General features: G+C 39.8%; 2 protein-coding genes across 2 annotated transcripts in view; both read left to right on the top strand.

The window, feature by feature from the left end:
- The window catches only part of PCBD2 (pterin-4 alpha-carbinolamine dehydratase 2), a 52986-nt gene extending 46130 nt beyond the window's left edge, over window positions 1-6856 (top strand). The window contains exons 3-4 of the mRNA XM_089529800.1: window positions 4628-4708; window positions 6756-6856. Of these exons, the coding sequence (XP_089385926.1) occupies window positions 4628-4708; window positions 6756-6851 (177 nt within the window). The 3' untranslated portion in view covers window positions 6852-6856. The remainder of the gene's footprint in view (window positions 1-4627; window positions 4709-6755) is intronic.
- Window positions 6857-7860: 1004 nt separating this feature from the next.
- CATSPER3 (cation channel sperm associated 3) overlaps window positions 7861-13189 on the top strand; it is a 39966-nt gene continuing 34637 nt past the window's right edge. The window contains exons 1-2 of the mRNA XM_089529788.1: window positions 7861-7947; window positions 11591-11781. Of these exons, the coding sequence (XP_089385914.1) occupies window positions 11678-11781 (104 nt within the window). The 5' untranslated portion in view covers window positions 7861-7947; window positions 11591-11677. The remainder of the gene's footprint in view (window positions 7948-11590; window positions 11782-13189) is intronic.

Genomic DNA, 13189 nt, shown 5'->3' with positions numbered 1-13189 from the left:
CGAATCTATCATGTGGTTTTCTGAGGCTGAGAGTGTTTGATTTGCCCAGGGTCACCAAGCTGGTTTCCATGGCCAAGTGGAGAATTGAACCCTATCTCCAGAGTCGTAGTCCAATGTTCAAACTACTACACCATGCTAGCTCTCACACCTGCACCTATATACCTAAAATTATTCCTCTCATTGTGTGCTTTTAAGACTGAAACAAGTGTTGATGGCATGCAGTTGAGCAAAATGTATGGCAGAATGCCAGTGGGGAAAGGTGGGGGGAATATTTGAGACCTGGGTCAAGACCTAATATTGTGCTAACCAGTGCAAGGGGACCTCCACCTTCTCTCTTCCTTCCCACAGCCTTGTGTGCTGCTCAGGAATTTCCTGAGGTACCAGCAGTACAATTTTCCCATGCAAAGTTGTTTTTTTTTTGGGGGGGGGGGGCGGAGGAAGAGAAGAAATGTGTGATACTGTAGAATGAACCAAATTGCTGGCTGAGGGTGAGGGAAGGAAGAAAAAGAATGGTGAAAAGGGAGGTGAAAATTTCATTGCTAATAGCATGTTATGCTTTACGTTTTTATTTACAAATCTGTATTGTGGAGGCCTTTCCTTGAAAGGTCAGACCAAATTATATTAAATAAAAAGGAAAAACTACCTGAAGGAGAGGATAAAGAGAACCACTTGTAGCCTTTGCTGCCTCTCTGTGGTTGCAACAACAGCTGTTTCCGCAATCTGGCACTGGACCGTAACACTGGTACTTTGGCTGCTGCAACACTGCAGTATTAACGCGCTTTGACATTACTTTACCTATCAAGGCTCCATTCTGTGGAATCCTGGGACTTGTAGTTTGTTGTGGCACCAGAGCTCTCTGACAGAGAAGGTTAAATATCTCACAAAACTACAAGTCCCAGAATTCCATAGTATGGAGCTATGGCAGTGAAATCAATATCAAACTGCATTAATTCTGCTGCGTAGATGCAGCCTTAGGTTCTTATCACATAAGGCATTCACCACACTGGAATCGTGACCCAAATGCTTCAGAAGCGCGGAGGTGGGATTGCTGGTCACACATCTCAAACGTCATTGAGGCATTTTGCTGTTCTTTCGTTGTCAAAGCGTTCACAGAGCAGTCATTTTTTGCATAACAGTAGATGCTGTAGAAATGGCTGCACAGCGAATGATTTGTCAACGGGAGAAGAGCAGGATATGCTTCAGTGACACTTCAGAAGCATGACTGGTGATCCCCACTCCGTGCTTCTGAAGCATTTGGGCCACGATACCTGCGCGGTAAGTGCCTTGTGTGATAAGGTCCTTAGAGGCCTCTATAAGCACTGTGAGTGCCTTTGTGGGACAGAGGAGGTGAGAGAACTGGAAAGTGGAAGGGAGTAAAGGTGGCTGGGAGGTACAAATTTTCTTTTTTTGGTGGTGGTGGGGAGACTTCTCCATCCTCTGAAGGAAAAGGTTCAAGGAAGCACTGAAGGAAATTATATATCTCTATCTATCTATCTATCTATCTATCTATCTATCTATCTATCTATAACAACAACAATAATAGTTGGTGTTAACTGCCCTAGAGTCAGCTTTGACTCATGGTGACCCCATGAATGAGACACTTCCAAGATGCTCTGTCCTTAACTACTCTGCTCAGGTCCTGCAGGCTCAGAGCTGTGGCCTCCTTGATTGAGTTTATCCATCTGGTATGTGGTTTTCCTCTTTTTCTACTGCCCTCCACCTTTCCGAATATTATTGCCTTTTCTAGTGAGCCTTCTGATAATGTGACTGAAGTATGGCAGCCTCAGTTTAGTCAGTTTGGGTTCCAGGGCGATTTCAGGCTTGATCAGTTCTAGAACCCATTTGTTTGTCTTCTCCAGCACCACATCTCAGATGAGTTGATTTTCTTTCTATCAGCTTTCTTCACTCTCTGGCTCTCACATTTGTACATGGTGATGGGAAATACAATAGCCCGGACTATTCTAACTTTGGTATTCAGCTTAGTATCTTTGCACTTTAAGATCTTGCCTTGTTCTTTCATAGCAGCCCTTCCCAATCCTAGTCTTTTTTGGATTTCTTGACTACAGTCCCTGTTCTGATCAATGATTGAACCAAGGTATGGGAAATATTTATTTCCATTTCTTCATTGTCTGTATTACATTACTATATCTCTTCTGTGGTCATTATTTTTGTCTTCTTAATGTTCAACAGCAAGCCTGCCTTAGCACTTTCCTCTGTGACTTTCTTTGATTCCCAGCTTGGCCATGAAACCCACTGGGTGACCTTGGGCAAGTCACAGGCTCTCAGCTTCAGGGGAAGGCAATGGCAAAGCTCCTCTGAACTAATCTTGCCAAGAAAACCCCATGATAGGTTCACCTTAGGGTTACCATAACTCAGAAATGACTTGAAAGTATACAACAATCACCACTACTACTTTTACTAATAATAAAATAATAATAATTTAAAATAATAAAATATAATAATTCTGTTATTTAAAAATAATATTTTAAAAATCTGGGAATGGAAGGGAAGGGGTTAACAGGTGGAAGCAAATGTAAAAGCAGCAGGAATAAACTGCCCATTGGGGATAGGATACCAGTTAGGAAAAGAAGTGGGAGAAGATAGGAGGCATGTTGAGGTGAATAATAAAAAGTGATGTGGTCAGAGCCTCTGGATCAGCTAGTCCTCCCTGAAACTGGATTGCTGAGTTATGATAACTTCTAGAGCCAATGTTCATATGCTTGAGGAATGTCTAAAATGGAACTCCTTAGTATAAGAAAATTGCTTTGTCAAAGAACATAGCAATTTCTAATGAGAGGTTAAATGTTAATATAAAATGATAACAGTAATTGCCAACCAATTGTGTAGTCCATCTGACATCGTTTTGCAACTTTCTTCAGCCCTGCTCTGCCATTTTGTGAGTGGTGTGGCTCAGTCAAGGGTGCTGAGAATAGAAAGTTTGAGAACCCTGTTCTCAAACATTATTAAAAGGGTCTTTATACAAAATGCATATTTCAGGGGTATTTAGTAGTTTCGAGCTGGCCATGGATACCTTTTGCATAAATTAAAGATGATTTAATACATGCCACTTGTACTTTGAAAGGTTTCAAAACCACTTGAACTGTTTTTTGAGACATAAATTGTTTTGTACAAGTGAAATGAAGGCAGAAGTTGTGTGTGCTTTTACTTGGAAAGAAATTCTATAGAACTTAGTGGGACTTAAATTCAAATAAACATGGGCATGTTCAGACTATTAACCAAACAAGAGCTTGAAGGAAAGTGGCATACGGCAGCTTCTGGTCATTTCAAATGCTGACAATTTGGTGATTTGTAAATGAAAAACTTCACTGGAATAATTTGCCCTGATTGTAATGACCGCCTTAATCTGACGGACAAAGTGGCTTGCAAAGTCATACTTCATTCATTCAGCAGTGGTGGAGGGAAAAAACCTGGAACTATTACCAGCTATTATGCCGTCTCTTAATTGTGTACTTGTTCAGAATGACTTTTGTAGGATTGGACGTGTTTCAGTGCAGATTATTTTGCAGAGACAATTCACTGTTTGAAAAGATAGCTTTAAAAATGTATTTAGTACACCATAGACTACTTTCTTTTAAATTAGATCAGATTCTTAGTCTTGTGCTGAGATGAGCAGTTTAGGGTACAGTATTGGAAGGAAATGTGTAGAATTAAAAGTTCTGATGTTTTGAGCATTAATACACAGCATATCTGCCAATGTAATTTAGATTTATTTGTGTACAAAAAACTGGTGGAGTATAGCAGCTACAGACTTGTGCTTTGTTTCTGGAACTCTCTCATCAGCCGTGAACTCAGTAGGTGGTCTTAGGGAAGTTAATGTTTTCTTGGTGTCCCTCCTCAATGTGAAGATAATAATGCTGGTTGACTTTTATAAGACTTTTGTTGGGGTTATTGAAATAATGAAGTAATTGAAATATTTGAAATATGCTTTATAAATGCATTTGTTGTTGCTATATTTCAAAATATTAGTAGTTCTTCTGTTGAGCCAAATGGCAACAATCATACAACCACTAAGAACTATCTCCTTATTAGCATTTTCTGTTCCACAAGCAACATTTTGCCAGAATTTTCTTTACTTCAAAACTTTCTCTGTGTGTGTGTGGGGGGGGGGGGGGGGGGAGGCTCAATACCTTTCCAGATTAACCATCCCGGCCCGGGCTCCCTGATCCCCTCTTTCCTCTCGTGGCCCCATCTTTAGTGATGGTTGAGGATCTCCAGAGGGACACCAGGGTTTTTAGTTTGTTTTAATTATGCTTTATGTGTTGATATTGTGTTTTTAATCTGTCATATTTTTTAATACTTTCATAAGGAGGGGAGGGATTATAATGTTTTTAATTTTATATTTTACTCTGTGATATTTACTGTTATCAACCGCCCGGATTGGTTCGCCACAGGGCGGTATACAAATAAATATATTATTATTATTATTATTATTATTATTATTATTATTATTATTATATATTTTTCCGTCAACTACTCCTGGTTGCTTTAATTCTCTGTTACTCTTCCTCTCATGTTTCTCTCTTCACATTTCCCCAGAAGATAACGCCTTATCTTAAAAGTTACATATCTATGTAAAATGTTTAAATATTTCTTTTTCTTAATACAGGCATTTGGTTTTATGACTCGGATTGCTCTTCAAGCTGAAAAGATGAATCATCACCCTGAGTGGTTTAATGTATACAACAAGGTAATAAATGTAATAATAACTGAGCTGTTTCCATTGGCCACTGGGGAGTGCTGGATCCTTGACTGGATAGCAGCTTTGAAAACTGAGTAACTTTTGAAAAGACAAGTGAAAGTGAGTCCCAATTGTTAATGTTGTCAAGCATCTGTTCTTACCTTTTTCAAAGTGTACATACTGCTGCCATTCGCAACCATCTTTAAAAATCCTATCTGTTTCTCAAACTGTTTTGAGAGCCACAGCTTCTCACCGTGAACAGGCATTTTTTTCTCCTACTACTGTCTCTAGGTCCAAAAACAGTGTGTAATTTTTGTAAACAATAGACACTCCCAAGTTGTTTTACCAGAAGGCAAATTAGGATGAGACTACACTCTGTGAGAAGCACTATAGTCAAGAATCTCTCATTCAAACCTCCTGTTCAAATCTTCAGAAAGCTATGTGGGAGAAATCCAATATGGTGTTTCTGCTAAGAGAACTACTTCCATCAGTGGAATCAGAAGGATGCAAAAACCCTACCCTGGGCAGTTCCTTTTGCACGCTCAGACTCTGAACTTTGGAGGGTTAGGGACCCCATGTGAAGCAAATGGGATGGTTTAGGGGGTTAGCAGTGGAGAGGAGAGAATATGAAAATCCCATTGGATGAGTGGATCTCCAGTCACACAGTGTTGTATTCTATCCTCTGTTTTCCATTTCAGACCCTTTTTAAAGAAAGATAAGGTGTCTGGCATTCTTGTCTGCAGATGTCCTAAGTAAAATTTCCAAATTACAGTCAGTTAAATTTTTTTGAGCACAATTTCTGACTCTTACTGTAAAGAATACCTTAAACACAGATATAAGGGAAAGAAAATGTCTGGATGGGGATGGAGTATAGGTCTTTGAAAAAATAACTTGAAATAGAAGCTTCAGAAGAGGGATCCTAGATTTTTCAGAAAGAAAGGCAACTTTGTCACAATGTGGGTAGTATAAAACTGTTATCTAAGTGTTCCCATTTCACCCTGAGAAATGTTTAGTTGCAGATAAATATCACCCATTTTAAACCAAATCCGAGGATGGCTTCTACGGTTGGATATGGAGAGTACAATTTCTATTATACCAATTAGCTATATTTGTATAGAAACTGTATTTCTGCCTATTCCTGGCATTGCTTTAATATCTGAGAATTAAACCAAGATCATCTAGATTTTCAGCATATATTATTATCTCCTCCCCGCTGCCCCCCCCCCCCCAACTTGTCTAACCAGGAAAATTTAGCTAAGTAGCACATAACATTTCTCCAGTGCAGGGGGAGAGTGTAAATAATAATAATAATTAATAATTTGTTTTATTTATATACCGCTATTCCAAAGATCATAGCGGTGAACAGCAAGTAAGCTAATAAGCTAATTTGCCCCCAACAGTCTGGGTACTCATTTTAGCGACCTCGGAAGGATGCAAGCCTGAGTCGAGCTTGGGCCCTTTAGCTGGTCTTGAACTCGCAACCTTGTGGTTTCGAGTGAATGGCTGCAGTACAGGCATTTAACCACTGCGCCACCAGGGCTCCTTTACACCATACAACACCGGCCTGTTTTTCTTTTCAGAACTGACCTGCTGCAAAGTATTATCAAGTTCTTCACATTTAGGTTTCTGGTTTGAATTGCACAACTTAGCATTTGCAATTGGGTTAGGGCCTGATTTCCTCCCGAAAGCAACATATGCAATTATTTTAATTGGACACCTTTCTTCTGGAGTAATTTAATTGGACACCATTCTTCTGGAGGAAGCTCAGGAGTCCCAACCCTCAAATGTTATGTGCTGTGTGCCAGAGCTCTCCTTGGTTAGTCTCCAAGTTCTCTCAAGGCTGTTCACCTGACAGCTGTGTTACATGATGCCTTTTATTTGAAAAAGCAGTGCCATTCCAATTTACAATCAGCAGATTGGATTTTTTAAAAAATGAATATGGTAAATAAACAAATCAAAATGTGTGTCAAAGAGTTTAAGACTGAATCCAGTCAGTCTGTATGGAAACACATTGGCTCATGAACTGTAATGTTCTTTTCTTCCTTCTCATTAACAGGTCCAAATAACTCTCATTTCCCATGACTGTGGTGGACTGACAAAGCGAGATGTCAAGCTGGCTCAGTTTATTGACAAAGCTGCATCATCTGTCTAACGGGGTGTCGAAATCAGTGCAAAACAGCATTTCCTTCCAAATGTTTCCCTCTACATTATATGAGACTTTCATTCTCCCTCTCTCTTTTCTTTCTTTCAAAGATATTGATCCTTAAGTTCCTCCATAGTTTCAAAGGCTGAAACATAAGCATAGAGATGTATTGGGTGGGCAGCCTGCTGGTGGTCTGCAGACTAGAAATTTTGGATAAAGAAGACTAAGGTGCTCTGAGATCCCTTCACTCGGTATACTTACATGTGACTGGCGCTATAACTGCCATACCCTTGACAATGTTAATAATATTCCATCAGTCATTCCCAGAGAGCAGAACGTTGAAAGCTCAGTTTACTTGCTCCACCCTCATTAATCAAGGTCAGCATTTGTTTTTTCCCGTTCTGTAGACTAGGGTTGGGAGAACTATGGCCTTTGAGATGTTTTGGATTCTTTGAAGGCCTAACTAGCATGGCCAATGCTAATAATTTAAAGTATTAAGGTAGTCCAAAATATCTCATGGGCCAAAGGTTCCCCATCCTTTGACATTTAGAGCCCTATACAATTCAAGTTCTAGTTGTATAGGGCTGTGTTCTCCAGTTCAAGCCCAACCAGGTTTTGGGATCTCAGAGGGAAGCTCTTTTCTTATTCTGCCACCTTCATATTCCAGTTTGATAAGATTAGTTTGGGCTTCTTCCCAGGCTGTGGGAACTCCTTACCAGGAAAGACTAGGCTCCCAACCCTTCACCATAATCTTTCCTTCTTCCTTCAAGCAATGACCTTTTTATACTGACTGGCCTTTGGCTCCTAAGTTGTATTTTACAAAGTACTTTTAAGCCAGCTGGGATGCTATATTTTCTCTTTCTCTGTTTAAAATTATCCGGTGTTTTAAGTGGGGCAGTATGGTGTATTGGTTTGAGTATTGGACTACACTTCTGAAGACCAGGGTTCAAATCCCTTCTTAGCCATGGAAACCCATGATGTTGGATAATGTTGGGCAAGTCACACTCTCTCAGCCTAAGAAGAAGGCAATGGCAAATCCTTGCTGAACAAATCTTGTCAAGAAAACCACACAATAGGGTCACCATAAACTGGAAATGACTTGAAGGTAGATAACAACAAATCACTGCTCCGTGTTTAACCCCTGCTTGTTTTATGCATTTCATGGTTAGCCACCTTCAGTCCCAGGTTCGGGGTGGGGGGAGAAAGGCAATAAATATATACAGCCAGTGGATGTAACACAATTTACCATAGCAGTGATATCCCCAGTGTCTGCTACAGCAGTGAATGAGGGTAATATGATTTCTCATGGCAGTTTTTGCTTGATAACCAACAAGTGGTAAGCAGCAAATTATTGGGATTAAAATAATAGGGACAGTTTCCATGTGTATATTGGTGCTTCTTAGATGCCCTTTCACATACTATGTCTTCATTCTCCTCATATTCCAAATGCTGCGCTGAAGGTCTTGGGGGACTATTGATGTAGCACACAATGTGGCAAGAGATGAAGCTGATGAGTTGGGGTCGATTCAAAGGCAGTTAACAACAACAGCAAGGAAAAATTGTTATTTCAAAAAGCTTTAATTAATTAAAACACCTGTTCAGAAGATGAAAGCATTTCTGTGCCTTTTAAACAGACTTTTACAGAAAATAAGTTAATTGTTAAAACGAATCCTGTATTTTAAAAGAGAACAAATGTAAATGTTTGTGATGGAAAATAAATAATTCTTCAGTAATTAGTTTCTGCTTAAAAGGTTATTTCGGTATCATTCATTCCATTTGTTCATTCAGTTTTAGCCTATATTTATTTACATACTCATTCATTTATTCCACATCTGAATAAATCCCATTACTCAAACCAGAAGTGATTAAAAAGGCAAATATAACTTAAATTGTGGTTTTTTCCCTATCTTTTTAGTTATGTTGATGTTAAAATACAATTTAACAAGGTATATAAATGACAGCCAAATTAAAGAGAATGTTAAAAGTATTTTTAAAAATATCAAGGAAGAAAGGCACTCTTTTTTTTGGGGGGGGGGCATAAGGTGTATCTACCTAACTGAAAATTATTCAGTTCCTCTTCTAATTCAAACCTCCACTTTAGCAGTGCTAGATGTTCCATATTTCAGAGGTGGTTCTGTGGGCTCTGAGCTATATTTGCTTTCTCCATAGTACTTTTTAAACATGTTCCTTCTTTTGAGACATCAATAACTGTGGCCACACAGAAATAATGGTGCTTTTCGCTTGCCCAGATGAATCATAGATTCGTAGAGTTGGAAAAGACCACAAGGACCATCCAGTCCAACCCCCTGCTATGCAGGAAATCCAAATCAAAGTATCCCCGACAGATGGCTATCCAGCCTCTGCTTAAAGACCTCCAAAGAAGGAGACTCCACTACACTCCGAGGGAGTTTGTTCCACTGTCGGACAGCGGATTTAAGTGTCCAGGACCAGATGAACTGCATCCAAGGGTATTAAAAGAACTGGCAAATGTAATATCGGAGCCATTGGCAATAATCTTTGAGAACTCCTGGAGAACAGGAGAAATCCCAGCAGACTGGAGGAGGGCAAATGTTGTTCCCATCTTCAAAAAGGGGGAAAAAGAGGATCCCAACAATTATCATCCAGTTAGTCTGACATCTATACCAGGAAAGATTCTAGAGCAGATAATTATACAGAGAGTCTGTGAACATCTAGAAGGCAATGCCATAATCACAAAAAGTCAACATGCGTTGCAGAGAAACAAGTCATGCCAGACAAATCTAATCTCTTTCTTTGATAAAATTACCAGCTTGGTAGATGAAGGGAATGCTGTGGATATAGTTTATCTTGATTTCAGTAAGGCCTTTGACAAGGTTTCCCATGACATTCTTGCAAACAAGCTTGTAAAATGTGGGCTAGACAAAGTAACTGTTACATGGATTTGTAACTTGTTGACCGGCCGAACCCAAAGGGTGCTCAACAATGGCGCCTTTTCATCCTGGAGGGAAGTGTCCAGTGGAGTCCCATAGGGCTCTGTCCTGGGACCAGTGTTATTCAACATCTTTATCAATGACCAGAATAGAGTGGCACTATTACTTCCCTTGATCTAGACACTATACTTTTATTGATGCAGCCTAAAATTACATTGGCCTTTTTAGCTGCCACGTCACACTGTTGACTCATATTTAACTTGTGGTCTACTTGGACCCCAGATCCCTTTCACATGTAGTTTCATTCAGCCAGGTGTCACCCATCCTATATCTGTGCATTTCATTTTTCCAACCTAAATGCAATACCGTACATTTCTCCGTGTTGAATTTCATTTTGTTAGCTTTGGCCCAGCTTTCTAGGCTATTCAGGTCATTTTGAATTTTGATCCTGTCCTCTGGGGTATTAGCTATTCCTTCTAATTTGGTGTCATCTGCAAATTTGATGAGTATGCCCCCAATTCTGTCATCCAAGTCATTGATAAAGATGTTGAATAGCACAGGGCCCAGAACAGAGCCCTGTAGGACCCCACTGGTCACTTCTCTCCAGGATGAAAAGGAGCCATTTAGGGGGGGGGGGGAATCCACTTGTTGGTATGCCTCTTCCTTTTCCGGTTTAAGCAGCTATTGAGGTGACTTCACATTTCAGTTGTGATTATTATTCCCTTTTCCCTTGTACAGTTGTTGTTGTTCTACTGACTTTTCACAAGTATCTGCTCTATCCCCACCCACCTTGCCTCAGTTCCATCATTCCAAGTCTGAACAACTTGGTCAAGTCTGAGGAAATTTGAACCACCAAGCATAGTAATTGTACTTTTTTGTGGTTTTTTCAGGCTATCTGGCCATGTTCTAGAAGAGTTTATTCCTGATGTTTCGCCAGCATCTGTGGCTGGCATCTTCAGAGAATGCTGACCTGGAAGAGAGTGTGTCAGCATTCTCTGAAGATGCCAACCACAGATACTGGCGAAACGTCAGGAATAAACTCTTCTAGAACATGGCCACATAGCCCGAAAAACCCATAAAAAACTATGGATGCCAGACATGTAAGCCTTCAACTACACATAGTAATTGTGTTTCTGGCCTTTCTGGAAACAGTATGTCAGCTTCATCTAGACACTGCAGACCACTCCATCTACCCTAACTGGAACAAATCAATGACAGGCATGCCAGTCAATGGCACACGGCATCACTGTTAATTGCAAGGAGTCAGCAGAGCTGATACTGGTAAGAATATGATGCAAGTGGCAATGACATAACCCCTTTTGGGGAAATGTCACATTTCAAGAAGTTCTCAGTTGGGTTTAGCACCAAATAAATCTTCCATGGAATCCAAATAATAGTTTCAGGCACATCTGAGGCACCAGGGTGAATAAGTGATTCCTCAGTTCCAAAGGCAGTTTGCCATTTCACACAGGGGAAGGCAGCTATTTGTGAATGCTAAAGATGTCTTGAGCAGAAGGTACTAGTTCTGTGGTTCTTTTTTGAAGTGGATTCTAATACCCAACATTACCTCAAAGTCCATTTTTAGTTAGTTAACTTCTAAGTAGGTTTGCTTAGGATTTCTGGATTTGTTTTAAACCAAAAAGTTTTGCATCATCTTAGCGTGTAGCTTTACTTCATCCTTTAGCAAGACAGTTTGTTCTAAATTCACAATTTTGTCCTGTACGATGGTTTCAAATATTAATGAATGTTCATTAAAGATTTTGACCTCGGCATTCTAGAGTTCTATACATGATCTCACAAAGTGCATGAGGTCACATTATCCATTGCATTCTCTTTCAGCTGCACTTACTTGTTCTAATCTCCAGTGTTGCTTACAAGATAAATATACCTAGCACCTATAGAAGCTATGTCCAGACATTTGAAATAATGGTTGAACTGCCTGAAGAACAGCGGCTTATCAATAAGCTTTCTTTGGAGGCCTTCAATGCTACTTCTGAGGTTGACGTGAAACATTTTATCCTTGGATATAAGTAAGGCTTTCAATATATATTCATATCCTGCCCCCCTGAACCTGTTCCCTGGAATTCTGAAAACACAAATCCCACAAAAAATATGGTTGATGCAGTATAGTAGGACAGGAGGTTTTGAACAAGCTTTCTAGGAGTGAACATGTGGTTAGGCACTGTCTTGTCATTCCTTCTGAGGAATTTGGTACTGTTGTAGCCAAAGGAGATGCTCCTGGACCTATATAACAGCATTACTCAGTTGGGTTTACACCAGTAGCATGAGAGGCTTGTGTGCTGCAAGACAAATTTGTATTTGTTTTTATTTTAGTAGCTGTCTTAAATGTCAGTATTGGGGAAAATACATGGTTGGTGAGGCATCCTAGTTACAGATTTGTAACCAAGAGTTACGGATTCATACCACAATTCACTACAACTATATAGTCATGATTGTTAAGGTAGGTTCAGGGAGTTGAGCCAGGAAATGTTAAACATTTGTCATTCAGTAGGTGGTGTAGGATATCTGCAAACATAATAATAATCACAGTGAGGGTGGTGCTCATGTTCATGCTCTCTGAGATTTTCCTCTGTCATTAATGTGGGTGCACATATGCTGATGGGGTCCTAGGAAAGCAGGATATATATCAAACAAACAAATTCACCTCTGCCACCACATCTTTATATATTCCCTGCTTCCCCCCAAATTTTGATATATGGGGACTTACAAATTAAGGGAAATTAAAATAGCGGTAAATTATCAGTAACATGAAAATAACAACTAAAATAAACTAACATAAACATACAACTAAAAAGAATAAAAAGTAGTTTAAAAAGCAGCACAATTAAAACAGTACCATACTCTCTTGGAAGCTCTTTCTTTAGAAACTTTTGGTTCTCAATAGTCTCTTCCAGAATTAAAAAAAAAAAAATCCTTATCTGCCAATGGAAAGACAATATGGAGAGTCCCCTTCCAACTTCTCTGTGAAAGAAGTCCCAGGACCTCAGGCAGCCTCTGAGCCTATAGACAGCTATCATAAAACAAAGGTATGATCCAGAGTAACTTGAAAGAGTTGTTTGGGAGCTAGCAGCCTTTTTTGAAATGCAACCTATCTGGCTATCTGAAAGACTGTGATCCAAAATACACAGCAGAAATAATCCAGTTTGAGACTGCTTTAACTGCCCTGGCTCAGTGCTATGGAGTCCTGGGAAAAGTATAGTTTATACTGGCACCAAAGCTCTCTGAGAGAGAAGGCTAAATGTCTCACAAAACTGCTGATCCCAGAATTCCCTAGCACTGAGCCAGGCCAGTTAAAACAGTCTCAAAGTGGATTATTTCTGCAGTGTGTTTTGGACCTGTTATGAGCCTGCCTCAGGTTTAAGATCTACCAGGGAGGGTTTTCTTTTACTCTGACCACCATCACAGACACAGACACAT

This window comes from Sceloporus occidentalis, unplaced genomic scaffold (genome assembly GCF_023333645.1).
Source record: "Sceloporus occidentalis isolate IW3139 unplaced genomic scaffold, rSceOcc1.0.p SCAF_1, whole genome shotgun sequence".
NCBI classification, from domain to species: Eukaryota; Metazoa; Chordata; class Lepidosauria; order Squamata; family Phrynosomatidae; genus Sceloporus; species Sceloporus occidentalis.
Note: the sequence above shows the minus strand (reverse complement) of the source record. Positions and strands in the feature narration are given on the sequence as shown.